Genomic DNA, 27,856 nt, shown 5'->3' with positions numbered 1-27,856 from the left:
TAAAGGGGATCTAAACTATTTCTGAGGAATTAAAATTCTCAAGATCTATATAAAAATGTAATAAATATGGACTACAGTAGTCAAATGATATTCAAAAATAGATTATTCAATTTGCATATTATCTTTAATATTTAGTTATGTTGGGAAGCAGAGCTAAGAAGGTGTAAAAGACATACATGTTTTTCTGAGCTCTCCTCTACCCTCAAACTATTTTTATGAAACTTAGCCCCTGAATTACTGCTTGATTGTCAGAATCCACAAATATTGGGAATACAACACATTATCAACAAAAAATAATTTCGAAATTCACCAGAAAAAAAAAAATCTGTTTTTGCTCCCTTGTGGGGATGGAGTGGGGCTAGGCCAGGCACAGACTCAGGCAGGTAGGCAGTGAGAACACATTAAACAGTTCACGCTGAACAAACTGGAGGGGAGTGGGGTGTGGTCTTCCCCAGCTGAAAATCTATGGGGAGAACTCTATCACAGTGTTGGCTACTCTGCCCTAGCAGCAAGCAAGTAGATCAGCAAAGAAGCTATAAACACGGTGGGTAAAGACTATAACCCCAAAATGCTAGAGTCTCTTAGGACCTGTCCACACCCACCCAGCACCAGAAGAGACTCAGCAAAATCTCAGCACATAGCCCATGATCCCAGCACAGCTGTTGCCTTCCGTTGACACTTTGCTGCCACTTCCTGTTGTCTGGTGAGGAAGCTCAGTAAGCCCCCATTGCTCCAAAAGCAGACTGCAGCTTTTTGTTGTTGTTGTTGTTATTTCTTTGTTTTGTTTTTTTTTTTTTGTCAAAATCAGTAAAAAGTTAAAGCACACTTTAACTATAGATAGCTTCTATACTGAAAGAGAACAGATTTCAAACCCTGAGGAGAACAAAACTAGTTTGTCTCTAGATGAAAACTCAAAGGTGAATATGATCTGGTTCCCACCACATAAGGCTCTCATAAAAGAAATTAAAAGGGCTCTTTAAAAGAGCTAGAATAAAAATGGGGAAAAGAAAAGGAAGTTTTGCAACAGGATCTGCATGTAACTCATTAAAAGATACAGAGAAAACAGAAAACAACTCCCTGAAAAACACAGTTTGTGAATTGGAAAATGTAAATAACTCCTAGGAAAACACAATTTGTGAATTAGAAAAAGAAAATAACTCCTTAAAAAATAAAATTGGCAAAATGAAAAAAATTTCCATAGAACAAAACAACTCATTTAAAAACTCAATTAGACAATTACAAAAAGAAATTTAAAAAACAAATGAAGAAAATAATTCATTAAAAATCAGAATTGAACAAATAGAAATAAATGGCTTGAGGAGATACCAAGAATCAGTAAAACAAGACCAAAAAAGATGAAAAAATAGGGGGAAAAATGTTAAATACCTACTTGCGAAAACAACAGACCTGGAAAATAGATCTAGGAGAGATAATCTAGGAATTGTGGGACTCCCTGAAAATCATGATGAAAAAAAGAGCCTAGACACTATTTTTCAGGAAATCATGAAAGAGACCTGCTCAGATGTTACAGAATCAGAAAGTAAAATAGACATTGAAAGAATTCATCAATCACCTACTGAAAGAGATCCCAAAATTAAACCTTCAAGAAATATTGTGGCTAAATTCCAGAACTATCAGACCAAGTTAAAAATACTACAAAGCAGCCAGAAAAAAATACAATTCAAATACTGAGGAGCCGTAATAAGGATTACTCAGGATCTAGCAGTATCCACATTAAAGGATCAAAGGGCCTGGAATCTGATATTCCAAAAGGCAAAGGAAGTTGGAATACAACCAAGAATAATTTACCCACCAAAACTGAATATTTTCTTTCAGGGAAGAAGACAGAAATTCAATGAAATAGGGGAAATCCATTTATTTCTGACAAAATAACCAGAGCTAAACAAAAAGTTTGACCTCCAAATATAGGACTCAAGAGAAGCATCAAAGTAAAAAGAACTCTTGAGAACTGTATTTCTGCTATGGGTATACATAAAGAGGACATGTACAACTTCCTTTTACTGTTATAATATAAAAAAGGATTTAGAGGTGGAAAGGAAATTGTAACACAAAGAGAGAAAAGTAGAAGTACTACATCTCAGGAAGAGTCAGAGGAAACCTATTATATCTGATGGAAAGAAGGGAGAGGAGTGAACATAGTATAAATCTTACTCTAATCAGAACTGGCTCAAAGAGAAAATATTAGACATATTTAATTTACAGAGAAACTTCTCCCAACTCACTGAAAAGTGGGAGGGGAAAAGCGAAAAGGGAATGGGTAGCCTAAATAGGAAAGAATACAGAAATTGTAAGGGAAAGGTTTAAGAAAAGAGGAAGGACTCTAAGGTAGAGGGAGGGATCCTAAAGAGGGATGGCTGGGTGAAGCAAGTGGTGCTCATAAGTTTAATACTGGGGAAAGGGGAAAGGAAAGAGAACAATATAATCAGGGATTAACAAGATGGCAGGAAACACATAATTAGTCATTTTAACCATAAATGTGAATGGGGTAAACTCCCCCATAAAACAGAGGCAGATAGCAAGTAGATAGCCAGAATCCTACAATATGTTATTTACAGGAAACACACTTGAAGCAGGCCAATACATATTAATACATACAGAGTAAAGGTAAAAGGCTGGAGCAGAATCTACTATGCTTCAGGTAAATTCAAAAAAGCAGAGGTAAGCCATTCTGATCTCAGATCAAACAAAAGCAAGAATTGATCTAATTAAAAAAATAAGGACAGGCACTGTATCTTGCTGAAGGGTAGCATAAATAATGAAGCAATATCAATACTAACCATATATACACCAAGTGGTATACCATCTAAATAACTAAATAAGTTAAGAGAGCTGCAAGAAGAAATAGGCAGCAAAACTATAATAGTGGGAGAGCTCAACCTTGTGCTCTCAGAACTAGATAAATCAAACCACAAAATAAATAAGAGAGAAATTAAAGAGCTAAATAGAACATTAGTTAAGTTAAGTATGATAGATCTTTGGAGAAAATTGAATGGAGGCAAAAAAGAGTACATTTTCTTTTCAGCAGTTCATGGAGCCTATACAAAAATTGACCAAAAATTAGGACATGAAGACCTCAAATTCAAATGCAGAAAGGCAGAAATTGTAAATGCATTCTTTTCAGATCACAATGCAATAAAAATTACATTAAATACAAAGCCAGGGGAAAATAAACCAAAAAGTATTTGGAAACTAAATAATCTCATTCTAAAGAATGAATGGTTAAAACAGCAAGTCATAGACCCAATTAATAATTTCATCCAAGAGAATGAAAAACATGAGATGAAATACTAAAATGTGTGGGATGCAGCCAAAGTGATAATAAGGGGAAATTTTATATCTCTAGAGGCCTACTTGCATAAAATAGAGAAAGAGAAAATCAATGTATTAGGCTTGCCATTAAAAAAGCTAGAAAAAGAGCAAATTAAACCCCCCCAGTCAAACACTAAACTTGACATTTTAAAAATAAAAGGAGAGATTAATAAAATTGAAGGTTAAAAAAAAACTATTGAATTAATAAATAAAACTAAGAGTTGGTTCTATGAAAAAAACCACAAAATAGATAAACCTTTGGTAAATTTGATTAGAAAAAGGAAAAAGGAAAATCAGACTTTTAGTCTTAAAAATGCCAAACTTCATGCCAATAAATAAACCAGATAGGACAAAAACAGAGAAAGAAAATTATGGACCAATCTCCCTAATGAACTTTGATGCAAAAATCTTAAATAAAATATTAGCAAAAAGATTACAGAAAATCTGTACACCATGAACATGTAGGATTTATACCAGGAATGCAGAGCTGGTTCAATATTAAGAAAACTATTATTATAATTGACTTTATCAATAATCAAATTAACAAAAATGATCATTTCAATAGATGCAAAAAAAGAATTTGATAAAATCTAACACTCATTCTTATTAAAAAACACTTCAGAGTATAAGAATAAATGGACTTTTCCTTAAAATAGTCAGTACCATTTATTTAAAACCATCAGTAAGCATCATTATGTAATGGGGATAAACTGGAACCCATTCCAAATAAGATCAGGAGTGAAACAAGGTTGCCGATTATTACCATTACTATTCAATCTTGGATTAGAAATGCTAGCTTCAGCAATAAGAGATGAAAAAGAGATTAAAGGAATTAAAGTAGTTAACTAGGAAACCAAATTATCACTCATTGTAGATGATATGATGGTATACCTAGAGAACCCCAGAGATTCTACTAAAAAGCTATTAGAAATAATCCACAATTTTAGCAAAGTTGCAGGATACAAAATAAATCCACATAAATCCTCAGCATTTTTATACATCACCAACAAAATCCAACAACAAGAGATACAAAGAGAAATTCCATTCAAAATAACTGTTGATGGCATAAAATATTTGGGAATCTATCTACCAAAGAAAAGTCAGGAATTATATGAGCAAAATTACAAAATACTTTCCACACAAATAAAGTCAGATTTAAATAATTAGAAAAATATTGAGTGTTCTTGGATAGGCCGAGTGAATATAATAAAGATGACAATACTACTTAAACTAATCTATTTATTTAATGCTATACCAATCAGACTCCCAGACTCTGAACTAAAAAAAATAACAACAAAATTCATCTGGAAGAACAAAAGGTCACGAATTTCAAGGTAATTAATGAAAAAAAAAAAAAAATCAAATGAAGGCGGCCTAGCTCTACCTGATCTAAAATTATATTTATAAAGCAATGGTCACCAAAACTATTTGGTATTGGCTAAGAAATAGACTAGTTGAAGAGTGGAATAGGTTAGGTTCACAGGAGAAAGTAGTCAGTAACTATAGCAATATAGTGTTTGACAAATCCAAAGGCCCCAGCTTTTGGGATAAGAATTCACTATTTGACAAAAACTGTTGGGAAAATTGAAAATTAATATGCAGAAACTAGGCATGGACCCACATTTAACACTATACACCAAGATAAGATCAAAATGGGTACATGATCTAGGCATAAAGAATGAAATTATAAATAAATTAGAAGAATATAGAATAGTTTACCTTTCAGACTTGTGGAGGAAGAAGGAATTTGTGACCAAAGAGGAACTAGAGATCACTATTGATCACAAAATAGAAAATTTTGATTATATCAAGTTAAAAAGCTTTTGTACAAACAAAACTAATGCAAACAATATTAGAAGGGAAGCAATAAAGTGGGAAAAGATTTTTACAGTTAAAGGTTCTGAAAAAGGCCTCATTTCCAAAATATATAGAGAATTGACTCTAATTTATAAGAAATCAAGCCATTTTCCAATTGATAAATAGTCAAAAGAAATGAATAGACAATTTTCAGATGATGAATTTGAAATTATTTCTACTCATATGAAAAGGTGTTCCAAATCATTATTGATCAGAGAAATGCAAATTAAGACAACTCTGAGATACCACTACATACCTATCAGATTGGCTAAGATAACAGGAAAAGATAATCATGAATGCTGGAGGAGATGTGGGAAATCTGGGACACTGATGCATTGTTGGTGTTGTGAATGTAACCAACCATTCTGAAGAGTAATTTGGAACTATACTCAAAAAGTTATCAAGCTATGCAAACCCTTACGACTGGGCTTAGTCACTAGAAAGTTGTTAGGGGTTTTTTGTTATTGGTGTTTTGGTTCGTTTTGAATTTTTTGGTGGAGGGAAGTGAGGAGATAGACTCAGAGCTCTACTTGCCTACTCCTCAGCCTAACAGCAGATAGAAATCATTGTTACAATATCGCTCAAATACAGAAGAAAAAGAAGGAAAAAAGAAAGCTTAATGATAACTTTATTTTATATTTGAAAGAAATAATAAGTTGTACATAATAAATTTACAGTTTAATGTACAATCATTTTTTCTATTCTAATATATTATGGAAATGCTTGTTTTATTTCTTAAGTTCAAAATAGAATAAATAAAAATTTTAAAAATACATAAGGTTCATGAATAACAAGTTCCCCTATCAAAGATATGCCTCTTCTGCCTTCCTGATACTCCTTTCACACAATATCATTTTTTCTTAAATGAAAACTTTCCTAACCCATGACTTATCATAGGGATATCTCCCAGCTACTCCCCAGCATTTTGTTACCAATGACATCAGAAATGAATAATCTATTTCCAATATAAAACATTGGCCAATGATTTATGTTGAGTTCAAGTATTAAAAACAAGATGATTTATTTTTATTCTAAGGGGGAAAGGTCGCATCATTCTCAAAAAAAAAAATAAATAAATAAAATAAAAAAAATAAAAAAACACAAAGACACACAAAGGCAATAGACATAGGTCTATTTTAAGACTTCAAGGAGCTACAATTTATTCCATATGTATACTCTTTCCCAGTGTATATCACAGTCTCTCTAACTCACTCAGTGGTTATTGAAATTTGCTAAAGTTATTCAATTAATGTTTGTGGTTGTTATTGTTGAATGGTTCCATTCTGTTTAATTCTTTATGACCCCATTTGATGTTTTGGGTTTTTTTGGTTTGGTTTGTTTTTGCAAACATACTGAAGTAGTTTGTCATTTTCTTCTCTAACATGTTTTATACATAAAGAAACTGATGTTTTTAGGGTTAATTGACTTGACTAGGGTCACAGCTAGGAAGTATTGTGTCTGAGGCCAGATTTGAACTCGGGTCCTCCTGACTTCAGGGATGATGCTCTATCCACTGCACCAACACAATTTGTATTAATTTGTGAAATTTAGAGCCCATACATTTTGATAAGGAATGAAGGTTGAAAATTTCATAAAGAGGGCAAGTATTGATGTAACTTGAGTGTGTCAAATCTAGAAGGTAATATCTTGTAAAATAACACTTCATCTCAAAGTCTGAAGATTTTTTCACTTTAATTTCAGTAACAGTGACACCCATCTGGTAGATGAGAATTTTGCTCTGAATCCTTCTTTCCTATTTCTTTGTTTCCATGATGTTTCATTAAGTCTATCCTTCCATGAAGCAAAGTGTAGATATAACAAAAGTCTATTGCTTTTACAATCATTCACAAGTCTACCTTGTAAGTGAAAGAAACGAAATTATCATTATCACCAACCAATTTGTGATACTCCAATTTGTATCATAGTCATTTGTGCACAAAGTATCCCATTTCCTAATCTTTGCATTTCTCTTAGTAGCTGCATAATGCTTCCCATGTGACAATTGCTCTGGTATTAAGTTTATGAGAATTTCCTTGGTAGGGAGAAGCAGAGATTTTGTGTGCTTTATAATTTTCATTCTTTTAACCACCAACAATGTTAACAAATACCTTCCTTTATTCAAGTGGACATGTATAAATAGACTACATACAGTTGCATAAGCTGTCACCTTGTTTTCTTCAAGGCAATTTTTGTGGTTGCTTTCAGAAATGTAGTTCTGTGTGTAGTGACATGTGTCCACAGAATGATGATGATGATGATTATGACGATGATAATGATAGAATGGAACAAGCATTTATTCAGCATCTAATATGTCACTAACTATGCTAAAGGCTTTGCAAATATCTCGATAATAACAAGCAGGTAATTATTGTCTTCATTTTATTATTGAGGAAACAAACTTGTTTATGATGTGATCTTTTATATTTAAGTCATGAATTTAGGAGAGTTATTTTAGCTTGTATAGAATATGAGATGTGGTCCAAACAATTTCTGGCAAACAATATCCATCTTTGCCAAGAGTTTTTATCAAACAGACATTCCAGAACCTGGTAGCTCAGGTTTGAGGATTTATTAAATAATAGACTGCTGGTTTGTTTGCTTCTATATGGCACATACTTAACCTGTTTCATTGATAAATGTGTGTGTTTTAAGCATTACTATGCATTTTGATGGTTTTCTAATATGATTTGAGATCTTGTACTGCTTTGCCCTTTTTTCTCAATTTTTCCATTACTTTCTTGAGATTCTTGATTCTATTTAATGTATTTTGTTATTTCTTTTCTAGATATATGGAGAAATCCCATTTGTAAGTTGATTAGTATCACAAGTGATAAGTAAATTATCATCATTTATATTATATTGTCATAACTCATTCACATACAATTACTACCTCTCCAATTACTTAGGTATGTCTATAATGAGTGTTTTATATTTGCATTGAGTTTTTATATGTCTTTAGGGCAGTTAGATGGCAGAGTGAAAAGAGTACAGGGCTTTAAATCAAGGAGACTCACCCTCATGAATTCAAATCTTGCCTCAGATACTTACTATCTCTGTAACCCTAGGCAAATCACTTAATCCTATTTACTTCCGTTCCTTATCTATCTAAACTGGAAAAGGAAATGGAAAACCACTCCTGTACCTTTGCCAAGAAAACACCAAATGGTGTCATGAAGAATCAGACACCCCACTATCACCGTTTTTAATATTGTATTAGAAATGCTAGCTTTGGCAATAAGAGTTGAGAAAGAGATTAAAGGAATAAGAATAGGCAATGAGGAAACCAAATTATCACTCTTTGATGATAATATGATGGTATACTTAGAAAACCCCAGAGATTCTACCAAAAAGTTATTAGAAACAATCTACACCTTCAGCAAAGTTGCAGGATATAAAATAAACCCACATAAGTCATCAGCATTCTTATATATCACTAACAAAACCCAACAGTTAGAGTTACAAAAAGAAATTCCATTTAAAGTAACTACTGCTTGTATAAAATATTTAGGAATCTATCTGCCAAGGGAAAAACAGAAACTTTATGAGCAAAACTACAAAACACTTTCCACACAAATTAAGTCTGATCTAACCAACTGGAAAAATATTAAATGCTCTTGGATTGGGCGAGCAAATATAATAAAGATGACAATACTATCTAAATTAATCTACTTATTTAGCACTATACCGATCAGACTCCCAAAAAACTACTTTGATGAATTAGAAAAAATAACAACAAAGTTCATATGGAAAAACAAAAGGTCAAGAATTTCAAGGGAATTAATGAAAAAAAAAAATCAAATGAAGGTGGCCTAGCTGTACCAGATCTAAAAATTATATTATAAAGCAGCAGTTACTAAAACCATCTGGTATTGGCTAAGAAATAGACTAGTTGATCAATGGAATAGGTTAGGTTCAAAGGACAAAACAGCCAATAACTTTAATAATATAGTGTTTGACAAACCCAAAGATACCAGTTTCTGGGATAAGAATGCATTATTTGACAAAAATTGCTGGGAAAATTGGAAATCAGTATGGCAGAAACTAGGCATTGACCCACACTTAACACCATACACCAAGATAAGGTCAAAATGGGTTCATGATCTAGGCATAAAGAATGAGATGATAAATAAATTGGAAGAGCATAGGATAGTTTACCTCTCAGACCTGTGGAAGAGGGAGGAATTTATGACCAAAGAAGAATTAGAGATCACTATTGACCACAACATAGAAAATTTTGATTATATCAAATTGAAAAGTTTTTGTACAAACAAAACAAATGCAAACAAGATTAGAAGGGAAACAATAAACTGGGAAAACATTTTTACAATCAAAGGTTCTGATAAAGGCCTCATTTCCAAAATATATAGAGAATTGACTCTAATCTATAAGAAATCAAACCATTCTCCAATTGATAAATGGTCAAAGGATATGAACAGACAATTCTCAGATGACGAAATTGAAACTATTACCACTCATCTGAAAGAGTGTTCCAAATCACTATTGATCAGAGAAATACAAATTAAGATAACTCTGAGATACCACTACACACCTGTCAGATTGGCTAGAATGACAGGGAAAGATAATGTGGAATGTTGGAGGGGATGTGGGAAAACAGGGACACTGATACATTGTTGGTGCAATTGTGAACACATCCAGCCATTCTGGAGAGCAATTTGGAACTATGCTCAAAAAGTTATCAAACTGTGCTTACCCTTTGATCCAGCAGTGTTTCTACTGGGCTTATACCCCAAAGAGATACTAAAGAAAGGAAAGGGACCTATATGTGCCAAAATGTTTGTGGCAGCCCTGTTTGTAGTGGCTAGAAGCTGGAAAATGAAAGGATGTCCATCAATTGGAGAATGGTTGAGTAAATTGTGGTATATGAATGTTATGGAATATTATTGTTCTGTAAGGAATGACCAGCAGGATGAATACAGAGAGGACTGGCGAGACTTACATGAACTGATGCTGAGTGAAATGAGCAGAACCAGGAGATCATTATATACCTCAACAATGATACTGTTTGAGGATGTATTCTGATGGAAGTGGACCTCTTTGATAAAGAGAGCCTTAATTGATCAAAGATGGACAGAAGCAGCTACACCCAGAGAAAGAACACTGGAAATGAATATAAACTGCTTGCATTTATGTTTTTCCTCCCGGGTTATTTATACCTTCTGAATTCAATTCTCCCTGTGCAACAAGAAAACTGTTCAGTTCTGCACACATATATTGTATCTAGGATATACTGCAACCCATTCAACATGTAAAGGACTTTTGCCATCTGGGGGAAGGGGTGGAGGGAGGGAGGGGAAAAATCGGAACAGAAGTGAATGCAAGGGATAATGCTGTAAAAAATTACCCTGGCATGCGTTCTATCAATAAAAAGTTATTAAAAAATTAAAAAAAAAAAAAGAATCAGACACAACTGAAACAACTAAACAACAATGTGTATCTTGATAGACTCTCAACTATATTACATATTATAAAGTTATTTTGAATTTAATATTACATTTAAATTGTTAAGTAGTCATTTTTAATGTGCTTTTAAAAAAAAACCCTGCTAAAGTTAAACAGGAAGATGATGAAGTATTCGTAAAGATGTCAGATTACTCTTACTGACAGCACTTTTTTGATAGCAATATTTTTAACCCAGTGCTATCTTACAAAGAATTTCTTCCATACCACTAGCCTTGAAAATTTTCTATCCTACATGTAGCCAGAATTCAGGAAAAATTAGCAGACAATAAAACTCTATGCAACAAGTGTATGCTTATAACCACTAAGGGCCTGCTTTTCCTCTTTATGGATTTTCTATACACTTACTTCTGCTTCTTTGCTCTTAGTTATTTCATTGATGATAAGCATCTCCAGGGATGGGTGAAAAAACAAAATAGGCAAAGCTCAAAGCAACCAATTTAAGTATTTACTAATGGTTTATTTCAATATTAGTGGTTTAATTTTTTAGGCATAGAGAGAGAAAAATAACCGTCTTAAATATGGCATCACAATTACACCTGGAGTTCTACTTTTCCTTTTTTATTTAGGTATACAACTAACCTAGAAATTTTAAAAGATAAGAAGATGGACTGATTCTTTTATTTCATTACCATAGGAAACAGTCATATGGACAAATACTACAGATTTCCATCTTCTCCAAAACTTAAAAAAAATTTAAAAGTTACCTACGGTATGGGGAAGTTAAATGATTTCCTCAGGGTCAAATAGTCAAAAAGTAAGAGGCAGAATTTAAACTCAGGTCTACTTAGTCTGAGGAAGGTCCCCTATACACTATGTTATACTATGTTGTAGATGTTATGAGAAGTTTTATTTCCTTGTATTAAGTTTTATTACTTATATTTCATGGCCATTTCTTCTGGATATTTGACTGGCTGAAGCCTGTCTCTTGTTAATATTATTCTCATCTGGCTAAAACCTGATTCATGAAATGATAATATTAAGCAAAATATTATTTTTAATATTCCAGTCATAAAAACCCAAAGAGGATTTGAGTTTCTATAATAATTTAATTTGCTTTATTTGTGGAAAGATGTTTCAGGCTTTTTGACATGTAATTCTCTTCCTATTGATTTTTTTTTAAATATTCTTCTAGCATTACAGATATTTACAAACTTCATATTTAAATCTTTACTAGATTGATCCAACTCAGCTAATTTAACCTTAATGACATCAGAAGAAGAATGAAATCATGATTCTGCTTGACTAGGTTTGTGGGACCTTTATGGAGACCATTAAGATTGCAATGTATTATCAAACTTATTTCCTCTGTCTTTTTGGTGTAATTTTTCTCTATTAAAAGTTTTGTTCAAATGCCAATCTTGTTACAAAATTATTTTTTCCCTAAATCTTGAACCTCTGTTTAAGCATAACAAAACCAGTTTTATTCTCCAGAATTTTTATGTTGTGATAGCATTATTCTGCTTCAGTTGCCTATCACATAAACTCAATGAGAAATGTTTTTCTTATGACAAAGATAACTGAAAGGTCTTTAGAGAAGTATTTTTACTAAAGTTAATTCTGTAACCTGTAAAATAAATTCATCTCATCTGAATGGAAATTTCACCACCAAAATAGTCTCTTCTCTTTTTAGTTTAGGTAACTTTATAGCTATTCTAAGTTTCTTATCAAAAGTTCTTTTTGAATATAAATTAAGAAAATCACCAATCTGCAGATTTTTAAAAATTCATTTTATATTTATAATATATCTATATATATAGTATATGTATATATATATACACATTATATATATACACACACACACATATATATGTAATTCATTATATATATATAGAAAAAGAATACTAAAATCAATATCAAATACTGATAGATTATATCAAGTGTTTGGTGGAGTTTTTTTTTAATTTGGAAGAAAGAAGTCATTTCTAAGATGAGATTGATTATAAGGTGTAAATTTCAAAATTTTTAAACATGGAAGAAAGAACAGTGTCTCATAGTCAAGAAATCCTAAACAATGTTGAATAAGTACTGGTGTCTCCCTTGACCTTGAGAAATGGGTTTGATTTCTGGGCCTGATGCTCACTAGACTTGTCACCATGAATTTATATGTGTATATAAATAGATAGATAGATAGATACATGTATGCATGTATGTGTAGAGAGATTTAGACAAAGACATAGACACAAAGAAATAAATATACAGACATCTGGACTTATGCTTTCTTTACTGCTTTGCCATGGCAGAAGGGATTGCATAATTCAACAAACCACACCAGTATTTTTGCCCCCAAAAAAGCCAAGGTAGTATTAAAATGAAAAGAGATATAACACCATAAGTTTAGACCCTTTTTAGATCAGAAGGTATCTAACACATTCTTGAAGAAGGGCTGAAGATAGCTATAGCTCCAGGAAGAATGAAGAACCTGAACTGAAGCAAAAGGAAAGCTCAGGTATGGATATCTGGTTACTAAAGGAAAATCTAATGTTATAAATACTGCCATGGCAGTAACAAGCATGAACTAGGATAGATTTGGGGAGACAGTGGAGAATAAAAGGGCCTGACATGCTGTGGTCCATGAGGGTCATGAAGAGTCAGACACAACCCCACAATTCAATGATTAAGTAACAAAAACAACAAGGCAAGTTTATTTTGCAAATAATAATGTGATATCTCTGTTATTTTTGCTTGGAGACCAATTTATTGTAGTTATGTCATTTTTGGAGAACATTCAATTTCACTTTCTAATAATCATAATTTGTATTTATAAAATGTTTAATTGATTACAAAGAACTTTAAAAATAGTAAAGAAAGCTAAAGTAAAGTAAAGTAAACAAACTAAAACCAATTCTTCTCTGTGTTCCCTTGAAATTCAAATGTCTAAGCCCCAAAAAGAGAGAAATAAGAGACAAATAACTCAGCCTTTTTTCTTGACTGTCTAATTTGTTGCTTTTCCTAAAACTATGGAATCTCAATAAACTGAAAAAATGGATTCTTTCGGGAAATTTAGATAATCTATAAAATGTTTGAAGGATTTTCTTTTATGTGATATCTTTTAAAAATTCATTATACTATATCTAGTTAAATTTAGTGTTTCTGCTCATCACACAGAAGGTTGGGCTGTGAGGAAAATTATTAAGGGGTATGGAAAGGAGAAGAAGGGAGCCCCAGCACTTATCAAACCATTAATACAGAAGGCTGACTTAGCACCTGACCCCATTGTCTTTAGAATCAAGTCAAGTCAATTGAATTCAAATAGTATTGATTTAGCCTCTACTTTGCTCAAGACTCTGTGCTAGATCTCTGGATACAAAAACAAAATGAAAATCACTACTTTTTGTTCTGAGCATGATACAATATTTACACAGAGACTATAAATTTTAGGAAAAGAGAATGACTAATACTGGGGGGAATTAACAAAGACTTTGAATAAGGGTGTTCATGAATCCTCAATTCAATTTAACAAGCATGTACTAAATTTGAAGATAACCTAGGTTAAAATTCCATCTCTGAAACTTACTCTGTGATCTTGCATGAAAGAATTTCACTGCTTTGGTTCTCAGTTTCCTCATCAGCAAAATAAAGGAAATGGACTACATGATATTGAATGTTCCTTCCAGCTCTAAATCTATGATTACAAAAACCTAAGGTATTTAATGAAAAAAATTTCCTTGAGGTACTGCTCTCAAGGAAGTTATATATCATTTTTCTGTTGTTGACCTATTAAACTGTGACTCCCATAAAAGCAGAGACCATCTTTTGTCTTTTTTTTTTTTTTTGTATTTTCAGCTTTTAACCCAGTTCATGGACCATAGTAGTAACTTAAATATTTTTTTTCAACTGAATTACTGACTCATCACAGTTATAACGTGTAAATAGATAGGTAAATAAGTGACAAATTAAAGAAAAGAAGAACACTAAAAACTATAGCAGGAGTTTTTGACCTTTTTTTCCTGTCATAGACCTCTTGGCAAATTGATGTCCTTCTACGAATAATATTTTTAAATGTATAAATTACATAAGATTATAAATGAAACTAACATCAAAATACAATGTTTACAATACATATTTAAAAATTCCTAGAACTGCTAGAATAAGAATAAGAAGTATCAGTGAAACTTCCTGTAAAAGGTGACCCATGCAGAAACAATAAGGAAAAAAAAAATAAAATTCAGGAAAGGGTCTTTGACATGGTCTTTTAAAAACTATACAAACCCTGTTGAATACCCTAAAATGTGAAGTGCTACTACCTGGAAGTTAGGTTTTCCTTAGCTTTGTTATATGTTACCATTATGTAGCTATTTAATGATAAAGTTACAGTTCTAAGAGAAAGCATGGAAATTCTCCTTTATTCAATGGCTATTAAAAATCATTGTACCAGATTTCTCAGAAGATCACCAAAGCCATAGACTATACAAACTAGTAATAGGAATATAATCTCTTTCATGCCCTGTTAGAATCCTTACAAAATGTTAACTCACTGGAATTGATAGAAACAATGCTTAAGTTTACACCTTTGAGAATTCACACATTAGCTCACACATTAGAGTTCACAAGTCCGGGAGATTCACAAAGTTACAACCTCCCACAATCCCACTCTCTCAGAGGAGGAGTCAACCTTTGGGTTCACACCTTTAAGAGATCATATATAAGAAGCTCTTAAGAGTCAGTGAAGTCAGTCAGTGGAGGAGTCAGTGAAGTAAGTCAGTTCGGGAGATTGACAGAGCCAGATGTCAGTTGAGAAGAGTAGAACTGGAGATTCAGAGGGAACTGGAAGCGACAAAAGACAAGCTACAAGGGCTCTTGGGACCAAGGAGGGAGATAGGCCTCTAAGAAAACTAACCAGGCTATTTTGGAAGAGACAATAAAGGATTTGAACTTTTATCAGCTGGCTGCATTTGAAGTGATTATTGATCTGAACTGAAACTAAGGCTGCCTCCAGAAGCTCCCCAAGAAACCTGCTCCCAGAGAACGATCATATTTTAGAAAAGAAAAGAACACCACAATGCCCATTAATGAAATACAATTCAATCTGAAAGGCTATTAACAGTAAATGGGTTCACAAACTTCATGGCACTCAACCCAAAGAACCTAGTCAGTCTGAAGACAAACAGAAATGTTTCTTGTAAATTCCAATCAAGGACTTTCTAGTAGACAACTCGCATCTTGAAGTTGCCCCAAACTGCAGATATAATTTTATTACTTGTCTAGTAATGACTATTATATTGTCACCAGGAAAAATCAGTCTGCCCTCAGAACAGGAGAAGTGATGGTTTCTCCCCATCTCTGTAAAGGGCTGGAACTCTGAAGAAGTATACTTGAACAAGGATACTTATAACAAGGTATTAACTCAGTGAAACTGATGAGATGATGGTTCTCTAGTTGTAAGTACTTAGTACACCACTTTATGGGGATGTAATTGTTCTCTAATTCACACATATTTAGCATGCTGTAATGATGTAATTATAATAAGGTATTTAAGCACTGAGAAAACTGGGGACAAAGTCAGTCTCAGGCTGAGATTGGTTGAGACTGTCAGACTTCTGGAGGAAACTGGATCAGACTGAGATTGGGTCAGACTATGACAGACACAGACTGTGAAGGAGACAAAGACTTTAGACACTATTCTTGTCCATCCTTGTGGTGACTATCCTTCTGAGACCAAGGCCCTTCTGGAAGACCTCCAGAAAGCTAGCCTGGACATTACACAACTCCATCTCAGGAAATTTGCTGTGCTCTGGGAAAATAAAAAGACAATCAACATTTCAATCCTTATGAACCATAACATTTTGGTAATATTGAGACATTATTTTCAGCTTTTCATCAATTTATATTAACTGGATCATATGTTTTCCTGATTCACCAGAATACATGTTACATTTCCCCACATATATGCAGATGTACATGTATAGATATATAGACTTATTTGTATACACATATACATATGTTATATGTGGGCATATTCACCAGGCAAATATAAGTGCATATCAATGCAATTACGCAGCCTTCAAGAATGTACCATTAGAAGGCCAGTGAAGAGAGAATGATTTATTTTCAAGAGAGGGATGATGGGAATTGAGAAATCAGGTCACTAAAGACACCTTTCAGTTATGATTCAACATGTTATTTGGTCTGTAGCACATAAAAAAGGTAATAATTGTATACAGTTTTATTAGGTAATTTTTAAAAGTCTTGTTCCTATTCTATGTAGGACATGTCTTAGTTTGTACAATGTGTTCATGAAAAATTATCTGCAAGCTGAGTTGTTTAGTTATGTTTCATTACATATGATCCATGGACTTTGTTTTCTTGGCAAAGATACTGGATTGATTTGCCATTTTATTCTCCAGCATGTTCCAATTTTACAGATGAGGAACTCAGACAGGTGGCAGGTAAGTGACTTGCCCTACGGAAATACAGCTAGTATTTGAGGCAGGATTTGAATTCAGATCTCCCTGACTCCAAAGCTAGTGCCCACTGTACCATCTAGATGTCCCTACAAGCCAAATTACTGGAAATCAAGTCATATTTTAAATGCACTAACAAAAATTTTTCACTTAAAGGAAATCTCTGTGGAATCCTTTCACAAAGCAAGTAATCATACCTAATTTATCTGTTATATTCAGAAATATATCTGCATGTGTATATATATAATTTTCAGAGACAATTAATTTTCCATTTAGAAATATTGCTTATCTCTTTCCTAAAGCAAAGTACATGTATGCCTAAGCAACATCCTCTATGTAACCTCAATTATTCAGGAGTCATGTCTTCCTACATGCAGGCAGCATGCAGGCAATCACAGGGCTGCCCTTCAGGGAACAATCCCGAGCTCACCAGAAGCAAGGGGATTACACCTGCATCTAGCAAAGGCATCTCTCTAGGACTATAAGTTGTAGAATAGCTGTTAGTCTGAATTAGTAGAGTTTTCTCAATGGCAATTTCCTACACCAGAGAAATAACAGCTCCAATTAAAAAAAGGTACAGCTGCATTACAAATCCAATGTACAAACACGCACCTAAAATTCACAATTTATATGCTTTGTACTTCTCCTATGTATTTGTAGGTTGTATCAATAATTGTGGAATTGAATATTATATCAATTAGAATAGAATAATAAAAATAACAAAGAATTTGCTTTTATACTTGTTGTTTTCAATTTAGTACTTCCCAATAAGCTTGAATACAGAATGACATATTGTGAGAATTAAAATCATAAGCCCACAATCTCACAGGACACATTTACTGGTTTCTTCTTCCAATCCAACTACTTATATTTAAAAAAGGAAGAGGAAAATAATATGATTGGACTAAATGATATTTAATATGTCTTTCATATCTAAATTCTATAACTGTAAAAGTAATCATAAAATGATAGTGCATAAACTTTTTATATATGATTAAGCTCCTCTACGAGTAATTGTTAATAACTTCATATAACTCAAATTATTTTTTTAATCAACTCCAAAAGTAAAAGTTGGAGAGATGTGGCTAAATTAGAGTTCACTTGAAAACAATTTGGTTGTTTTGGGTTGACTGCAAACTCAACCATATTCAAAAATGTCATATGATAGCCTTCCAACTCTAAACAGTCAATGCTCCTATATGGTATTAAAAAAGATAGATCCTAACCATGATGATCCATCTCCTATCCTTATGTAGGAAAGAATTTATACACAGGGACCTTCATGTGTGGAATGTCCTCCTTCCTCATCCTCCCCTGAAAGTGAGCCAATTCAGGTTCCACCTCCTATTCAAGGCCTTTGCCAATTCCCTAAGTTGTTAGCTCATGTTGCTTCTTAAAGAAGAAAATATTCTTTATTACTTTTAACATATATCACATTTATTTATATACATGTTAATTTTTTTTTTCTCACCTGGCAGCACTTTGGAATTTCTCTGATCTATTTTTCTACCATGCCACAGTCAAGAAGCTCATTATTAGGATAAGCTCATCATGCTGTAAGATCTTATCAGTTTGACACTCTACTTCATTACTCCCTTCTGCCTCTTTGATTGGAGAGTGAGGCCATGAACTCCAAATCTCCAATAAAGGAGGGAAGACAGTGCATATGTCTCATTTTTGACCTGACTGCACTATTATGAGATTTCTCTGACTTATCCACTCCCATCATCCTCCCCACCCAATCTTGCCTAAGCAAAAAATATAGAGCTATTCCTGCACTCAGTTCCAATACTAATCAACATGAAAGCTTTAACTTCTTCCTTTTTCCTTTTCTTAAGCAATTTATTGATCTTCTGCTCTGGGTAACTTACTATATTAGTACTAGACTTAGTGAAGACTGAGTTGGTTTTAGCCTTCTGCAGTTCATAGCAATCTATCAAACTCAGCCTCCCTAGCAGCAAGAGCTACAGATTTTTATCACACTTCTATCTAAATCATTTTTTAAAAGCTTAAGCTATAACAGGAATTGTATTTGTATTGCCCAATCAAATTTGGTAATTCTGTGGTCATCTGCTACATATATAGGTATATTACATATAAACAATTTAATGTAATAAAACCATTATTATGTTTGAACATGTTCGTACTTCTGAACCATTTTTTATGACATTCATATTTCTGAATCTTTTTTTCATCTTATCTCTACAACAATTTTTCCATTCTAAGTCATAAACTTCAAAAAGATTGAAACTTAATGTCCTCACTAATATGATAACTGCTATAATGTCATCTATAGGTTGACATTGCATATACTTTCTCTTGATTGGTATATGTCTTCCAAATAAAAGTTAGATTAGGACTACATAATTGAGATATGATATATTTTTAGAAAGAAATCAAAATGGCTTCAATATATAAGTATTTTATTTTGATGAGGAAGTAGGCATGAAAATAGATGCTGTTAAAAACTACCAAACCTAATCTAAATAGATCATAACTTTTTCTTGAATTGAATATGAAAATTTGGTTTCATTTCTTTTCCTAGCTTTTAAAAAAAGATAGTTGTATTATCATTTATCATGACTAAATATATGTACAAATTTATGAGACTTTAAAATATGTTTATTTAGTTGACAAATATAAATATGAAATGAAAATTCATAAAATAATGGTATTTTGGTCAGAAATTATTTTGTAATGAAAGTTTTATTTATGGTCAAACTTTTTCAGTAAGGTAGAGAATCCTACTGAATCCCTACATATTTGAAATATAACAAAGATAAAATAACAAATGCGAATAATATAATACCTATGTGGACATATTTATCCTTATATAAGGAGGACACTTCCCTTTTGGAACATTGTAATGTTGTTTATGAATGAAAATTACTTCTTTAGGGTAAAAATATCCTTCTTAATTTGAGTCATATTATAAATAATATTGCAATATATTTTCAAAATTGTTAACAATTCCAATTTGTTGCTCAGACAAAAAAGTAATCACTTCTATATTAATTACATATATTTTTAAAGAAAATACACAAGGACATCACAGATATAAAGAAATTCACACATATATATTCCCTATATAGAACATATGTGTATATGGATTCTATATGTGTGTACGTAAAATGCAATGCAGTTCCTGCCAGTAAAATATAAGATACTTGAGAGCAGGGCCTGTTTTTCTTCTTCTTCCTTTTTTTTTTTTTTTTTTTTTTTTTTTTTTTTTGGTCTCTAGTGCCTAACACTGCTCCTGGAATATAGCTGAACACTTGTTGAATGTTAACTGTAAAAATACTTAATATTGTCATTTTAGTTGATCTATAACATGTTGGTATACTTGAACAAAGCTGGTGACTTAATAAAATTATATAATAATTAATACCCATTTAAGCTACAGATATTTGTTCTTACTAATAAAGGAAATGAAATTTCATTAAAGCAGGTATTAAAGCTGAAATCAGGAATTACTTCTTATTATCTTGAAATTGTTTGCATGTTAATTCCAAATAATATCTACAAGATTACGTTGCTTTTGGAAAAGAAAAACACAAGTATTGACACAGGAATTTTGGTGAAAGGCCTACTATAATATTATCTGGGCCCCATTAGCACTTTGGAATTGGTAAAATAGTCTTTCTTTTAAAAATATTTTCAATTTAATTAATTTTTTGTTAGAAGTCTCTCTTACAAAAGCAATGAAAATTGATACTTTAGATTTATCACTAACTTAAATATTGTGGTACATATTTTACTCAAGATACTCAATTGAGTTCTTTACTGTGAATATTCTTAAGTTCAAAATTCTTCATGAATTCTCCTGGGTGCCTTGGGCTTAAGAAAAAACTCATAAGAGAAAATACTATTTGCTTATGAGAAAATTATGAATAAATGTGCCTTTTCTCCTCCTACTGACACAAGATGTTTTGTTGTGATGGATTTTTAACAACCAAAACACAAAATACATGTACATGTCATATAGGTAAGTATATTATATAAATATTCTTGCACAGAGATATACTATAGTAGATAGCTTATTTATTATTTTATCTCTTTAAAGAAAAATATATTTAAATGTTAAAGATGATATGCTTCATATTAGATATGAAACAAACACAAACTGTGCAGTTGACTGGAAATGCCACCTAATCCCTGCTTAATTAAAGCAATGTTCCAAACTCCTGTTGTGTTTAGGGAGTAAAGAGTGAGGGATGACTGATGTATGAAGAAAATAGCAGGCAGCATGGCTAATCTCAAAGACTTGGGAGCTTTGGAGCTATATAAATCAGGACGACTTTTTGAATAGTCTCATAAAGCACAATATCATTGCCATTCCACTCACGACTTTCGAGTGCTTCTTACAGCATACAGATCATTAAGAAACTTCTAAGCAATCAAGTAATGGGGGTCTGATGAAATTTACTCAATCAATGAACAAATTCAGAGTAATTACAGAATGTAGAATTGCATACTTTTGATATATCAGAAAAAGAAGGGGCTTTCTTTTTTATCGTTGCAAGGAAACTTACAATGGAGATGAATCATTTCACTATTTTTATAAGGGCATTTAATGCAGCCTTTCTCAACTGCCATACTACAGTAGAACATTCAAGGCAGTAAGTGTTACCAGAAGGTATTTCTATTAAACCTAATTCCACCAACAATCAAACCTTGCACACCTTACAAAATTAGTCCAAGAGGAAAACAGTCTAATTAAAGAATTGTAAATTTGAAAGATCAAATAAATGTGTTCCACTTTAATACACACAGTTCATTTTCAATCATATTCTGATAATTTATCAAACTACTAAAGTAGCAAGCTTGTATGTTTATTAAATGCCAGGATTTATTAATTTGTTTGCATACTGTAATGCCATGCTTAAAGTCATGTACATTCCCTACCTACATGTTGGATATAAATGCAATTCACCAAAGAGCCTTTTGAAAAATCTATCAGAGCAAGCTTTTTATTTTTTTTCTTTTTTCTAGTTTTAAACAGACCACATGTTACAGATATTTTATACTTGGCCATATCACATGAACTTATGAAAATATTTTATTTCTACATGCTCTCTCATTTTTCAGAATTTTAACACTTTTTTCCTTGCTCCTTTTATTGAATGTAGACACAATATATTTCTAAGAAAATACTGTTTTCATTAAAAATAAAAGCAATCATCAGCTTAAAACCAGTTAATATATCTCTCCTAAACTGAATACTGTAAACATTTTATGTATGCTAAATATCACTGAAAGTTTCATGTATAAGTTTCAATTTGGGAAGTAATTGCAGTGTTTCTGGATGTTGCAAGAAGAAACAAATTGATTTTGTTTGCGACCCCTCACTTTAAAACAAACATTTTGGGGTCATTTCTATTCAATATAATATGCATGGTCTAAAACTTAATGAAACATTCATTATTGTGCCAGTTTTGTGTAAATATAAATTGCTCTATAAAAGGAAGTAATCCTCTTGTCAAATGCATTAATTGTCTCCCAGTCAAATTTAATTGTGTGAAAAGCAACATCTTTCCTATTTTCTTTTTGGGAGGATTCACTTAGTTAATGTATCCAATAAACAGCAGCAATCTAAAAAAAAAAAAAAATGGATGTAGTAAACACATTGATAGATCTGCCAGTTATAAACAAAGCATCCAGGCCACACTAGCTGTGAACACAGTGCCAGGAAAAAGCAGTACTTTCCTATTTTGAAACACATGCCCAAATTGCATTGCACAGTATTATTCATCTGGTAATGAAAGATACAATGCTTCTTTAAGTGTTTGCAAATAATACATTCATTATTTATGCCACAGATAAACAACAAATGAGTATTTATTTTTAAGTCTATTTCTATGAAGTATGTCTAATGTAATGTCCAAAACCCTAATCATAAGTCATATACTACAAATGCTTGATAATAACTTTACATTCTTAATATATTGGCTTAAATTATACATAAATATGTATCTCTATCTCTTTAAAAAGAAATCGTTTGCTTCTGAACTTTGATGAGGACATCACTATAGTGTTAACACAAGAATATCAGAATCCATGCGCCCAAAAGTTATATATGCAGTAAAGACTAATCACCCATGGATACTACAAGGTATCTGGGAATGCATCCAGGACTTAAACCTTTGCCACACAAATTCAGGAATTACTAAATCTTGGACTTGTACAAACACATAGCATATTATAACTATAAATGATACGGAAAGGGTAGATATGTTTACCAAGACAACCTTTAAAACTAAAGAGGGAGTCCCTTGTAGCTAGAGGGTTTGGCATCAAAGTGCGCACAGAGAAGAGCTTCATTTCAGCAGGTGCTGCCAATACTGGGAGCAGGTTCTCATTTCAGGACTGGGTATAGAGAATGGTTTCACAGGGCAGTAAAATGTACAGAGGCATGTATGGATGGGGGATAAACTACCTCTCTTTGCAGAGTACTAAGCAGTGCAGCTAATTTAAAACCTGTGATCTGAAGGGAAAAAAATAATAATAAAGTAGGGCTGCTCTGCAGCCTAGGAAATGAACCTTGGTAGCCAAGATACACCTTTTTCTTTAATTTCTCTTTCTTCCTATAAAGGGGATCGCTGCAGCAATGCAGGAAAAAAAAAAGGCAGAAACGATCAGGTCTCAGCAGTATTACCTCCTATTTGAAAGGCAGTAGAGTATGGAGAAGGAAGCTGAAAGCTCCGTGAATAATATAAAGCTCCCTATTCCCTGTTAGTCCTCTCTCCAAGCCTCAGACGTCCCTCTTTGCCTGCAGTCTGTCCGTTTGCCCTTCTTCTTGCCAATAGGTGGGGCCACCAGCATCTCCAACGGCAGAAGGCTACACACTAATTGCCTTTTCTCCTTCTAAGCAAACCCTACTTTACTAGGGAGAAGGAGGAGAGGGGGAGGGGTAGCAGGGGAGGAGTACATGTGTAAAGGGGAACAAATGAATGTAGTCTCTTTGCTCTTCGACCTCTCGCTACAAAGACATTCTGATTTCAACCACTCCTGTTATCTCTGACCTGGGGAGGGAGCGATGACATAGAAGATCTGTTCCAGCCAGCCTCGCCGGCCCAATTTTTCCTGCTCACATTCTCCTGGTAGAGAGCTCTCTCATGCAGTTATCATGCCTGCTAGGGACAGCTTCCTGAGCGCGCGCGAGGGGAGGGGGAGAAGGAGGGAATGAAGAAAGAGGAGGAAGAAGGCTGGTGGTGATAAAATTCAACAGCCTTTTTAACCACGGTGGGAAAAGAACTAGGGAATTGAACCGACTCACGTTGCCAAACCACCTGTTTGCTCGGAAAAAAAAAACCTTTCCATTCTTTTTTAGAAATCTGCTGTCCAAAAACAATCCTTCAAAGGAGCAAATAAGTAGCCAAGGAAGGGTACATTAAATTAAACTTCTTTGCCCTCACACTTAATTCAGCATCTACTGACTACCCTAACCCCCTAATATACAGATACCCATCCAAAACCACAAGGACGACTTTCAACAACCCACCATAAGTCAAGATTTAAGCAGCTTCATTATTAAAAATAATAATAGTAAAGCAAATATAAGACGGATGGAGGAGCAAAGGGACACTGAACAGAAGAGGGCTCAAGCAAGCGAGAAGGGAAAAATAAAAAGAGAAATTAAAAAAAGGCATAGTAAAACAGATATATAAAGGTCCCCAATATTCGCTGGAGCCCATTCTTACCGATGTGAATGATTGAATCCGCAATCGCTGAGTCCCAGGTTCGAGACCAGCAGATGGACATAACCAAGAGCAAGGGAAAAACTTCCATATCCTCCTGTGTTGTATATGGATGTGTGGTTTTTTTTAAATCTATATCTATATTTATAATGTATACAGTCGGAAGAGTTTCAGGAAACGATGGAGTTTAGAGAAGCTTTAAAGAAAAAAAAAAAAAATCCGATTGTTGAAAGAAAGGTTTGGCAGCTGACGAAGAAGGCGAAGGGATATGAGGGTAATTCCAAAACCAGAAGGGCTCCTTCGCTTAGCTGTGTCACTTTGAAGGGCTTTTTGGCATCCCCAGAGTTGTTTGCAGTTTGACTAAAGAAATGCATCCAGCCTCGAGTGCTGTGGGGCAGCTGTGGTTATCAAACCAGCCCCATCTCTTAGGCAGGCAGCTGGAGGGAGGGCGGCCGGGCCAATGAAGAATCCGTCCAGGTTTAGCCGGATGGCAACTTCCAACAACCCGTAGCCCCCGCCCCCACCCCGCCCCTACCTCCTGCCGGATGTTCAACGCCCCTCCTCCCTCAACCAAAATAAATAAATAAATAAATAAATAGAAACCCAAAACATCAACCTCCACCGAAACAACCCGTGGAGAATACCTAGTCCTTGCCTTAATTGGGGAGGGGGAGGAGGGAGAAGAATCCAATACCAGTACCAGAGGGAGCAGCGAGATTCCTTCCTGCAGGAAAGAAAAAAAAAAAAAAAAAAAAAAAAAAAAGCCCCTTTGCCAAGGTAGGGGGCGGAGGGCGCAGTAAACTTCGAGGTAATGCAGATAGTAATGCAGAGAAAATTCCCTTTCTTCGGAAGGAGGGGGAAACCCAACTGTCTGGCCGTAATGCCAGGTAGTGCAGCAGGCTATCGGCCGGCTGGCTGGCGGGAGCAGCGGTGTCTAAAGCAAGGCAAAGGAGAGCAGCTGATAGGGTTGTAGGCTCTTTTTGGAGCTTCCTGGCTGGATGGATGCAGTGAGAGAGAAAGCTTGGCAGCTTCAAGCCTGCACGTTGCCTAGATATGGATCACCTAGGAGAAGGAGCTAGTGAAAGAGATAACAGTGCCATCAAGCAGAGGGAGAAAAGAGACAGAGAGCTTCTCTCTAATAACCACCTTCTCCCCCTATCTGCAATCCGAGGGAGAAACAAAATAGTGTTCTCATTTCCAGTGGAATCTTCAACTAAGGGGTGGGGGGGAGGAGTTAAGGGGAGAAAAAACACAAGCTCGTGAAATATTTTTTAAATGGGAAAGCCTTTTTGAAAAGGCTAAAAGTCACCTACACATTTTATCTTGATCTTTTAACCTTGTAACTACAACAGGTTTCACTTTTCTTGTTCTTGAATGGAATTAGCCCGGTTGATTGAAAAATCAGGGACACCTAGCCACTAAGGGAGGAGACCTAGAAAGCTATTATTAAACTCCTAATTTCAAAGTTTTAAAAGGACAGATGATGCCAATTACTTTCCAAACAGTGTTCTTTTTCCTCCCTTGTCTTCCCGTGATTTTTAAGAGGGAAGGGGGTGATACGAGAATTACGGAAATTTAAATCAAATCAAATTGAAGAACAGTATTATTTCATTGAAATGTATAATCAAAATACTCTATCATAGAAAAGAAAGCTTAGTAAGTATTATATACAGATAAAATCCGAAGGAAGGAGTTGCACTTCCATGGAGGATGTTTTGGTAGAACTGAATGACAGCTCTGCCAGAGAACATTTTTTTTTTTTTTGGTCTAAGCTTTTACCACATAGTTTAACCCTAGCACCCAAATCTGGCCTATATGGGTCCTTCTAATCTAGTATTTAATTTATCTTTCAAAGGGCTTTATTTGGGGCTTTTTAAAAAATGCAGATGACTCAGGATCCAATTCAGTAAAAGACATAGGTAGACATGTTAGTACTTAAGGATAATTAGGATTACCATCCTTTAAGGGGACTTTGAGGCTACTTCACTCGCACTTCAATGTCATATATAACCTTAAAATTCATTCCCACTTTTCTTTAACCTCCTTAATCCCTCCTCTGGTTATTGGACCTTTCCATCTAGTGAAGTCATTATATTCATCATTATTTAGACCAGAATCTAAATTTACTCTTTACAATCTATATACACACAAACTCCAAAACTTCTCCTCCAACAACTTGCCTTTTGTTTGCCATTCTATACTTGCATATTTTAAACCCTCACTGAGGATATAAACAAAGGGCTGAAGTGGCAGTGAGAACTGGCTTTTCAGAGGATCTACATTCGAATCCTTTCTCAGATATATATATATATATTATATATATATATATATATATATATATATATATATATATATATATATATATATATATATATATATATATAATATATATATATATATATATATATATACTGGCTGTGTGACCCTGGGCAAGTCATTTGACCTTTTATTTTTTACCTCTAAGAGTTTTCTACATTGAGGGAATCACAAATCTAGTTTTTATCCCTATGCGTACATTTTATGTCACTTATCTGAAACACTCTGATTCTATCAATCCTTAAGAATCTTTCATAAGCTATATCTTTTCTCAAGTTATCCTATTATAACCAGGATATAGATAGATAGTCATATTTACATGAATATATATGTATATAACAAGTAAAAAGCATACTCAAGGTGCTTGTGTTTTCTTTAGATTATACATCTACATTTTACATCAGTTTCAGCCTCCTTTTTGCCCCTCTTAAAGGAAGCTAGGCATAATGTTTAAAGTAGTATCTCTATAATCAGGAAGACCTGAATTCAAACCTAAACTCAGACACTTGCAGTGATTCTGGACAAATCAATGAACCTCTATTTGATTCAGTTTTCCCAACCATAATATGGGGGAAATGATAGCCTCTACTTTGCATTATCATTGTATAGTTAGGGATCCATGGAAAGTAAACTAAAAAAGTAATGGAAACAACTTTAGCAAAGTTACGGGATATGAAATAAGTGCACATAAATAATTCCACTTAAAATAATTGCAAGCATCTTTTTTATTTTGCTATGTTGTGGAAATGTGAATTTTATTCCATAAATTAAAAA

The 27,856-nt window shown here is 33.6% G+C and overlaps 1 protein-coding gene across 2 annotated transcripts in view; it reads right to left on the bottom strand.

Moving 5' to 3' along the window:
• GRID2 (glutamate ionotropic receptor delta type subunit 2) overlaps window positions 1-25,255 on the bottom strand; it is a 1,896,723-nt gene extending 1,871,468 nt beyond the window's left edge. For both annotated transcript variants that reach the window (XM_051967540.1, XM_051967541.1), the window contains exon 1: window positions 24,770-25,255. In XM_051967540.1, coding sequence (XP_051823500.1) covers window positions 24,770-24,857 — 88 coding nt within the window. In that variant the 5' untranslated portion in view covers window positions 24,858-25,255. The remainder of the gene's footprint in view (window positions 1-24,769) is intronic.
• Window positions 25,256-27,856: the final 2,601 nt, after the last annotated feature.

Source organism: Antechinus flavipes, chromosome 6 (assembly GCF_016432865.1).
Source record: "Antechinus flavipes isolate AdamAnt ecotype Samford, QLD, Australia chromosome 6, AdamAnt_v2, whole genome shotgun sequence".
Classification (NCBI taxonomy): domain Eukaryota; kingdom Metazoa; phylum Chordata; class Mammalia; order Dasyuromorphia; family Dasyuridae; genus Antechinus; species Antechinus flavipes.
This window is presented reverse-complemented; position numbering and strand designations above follow the sequence as displayed.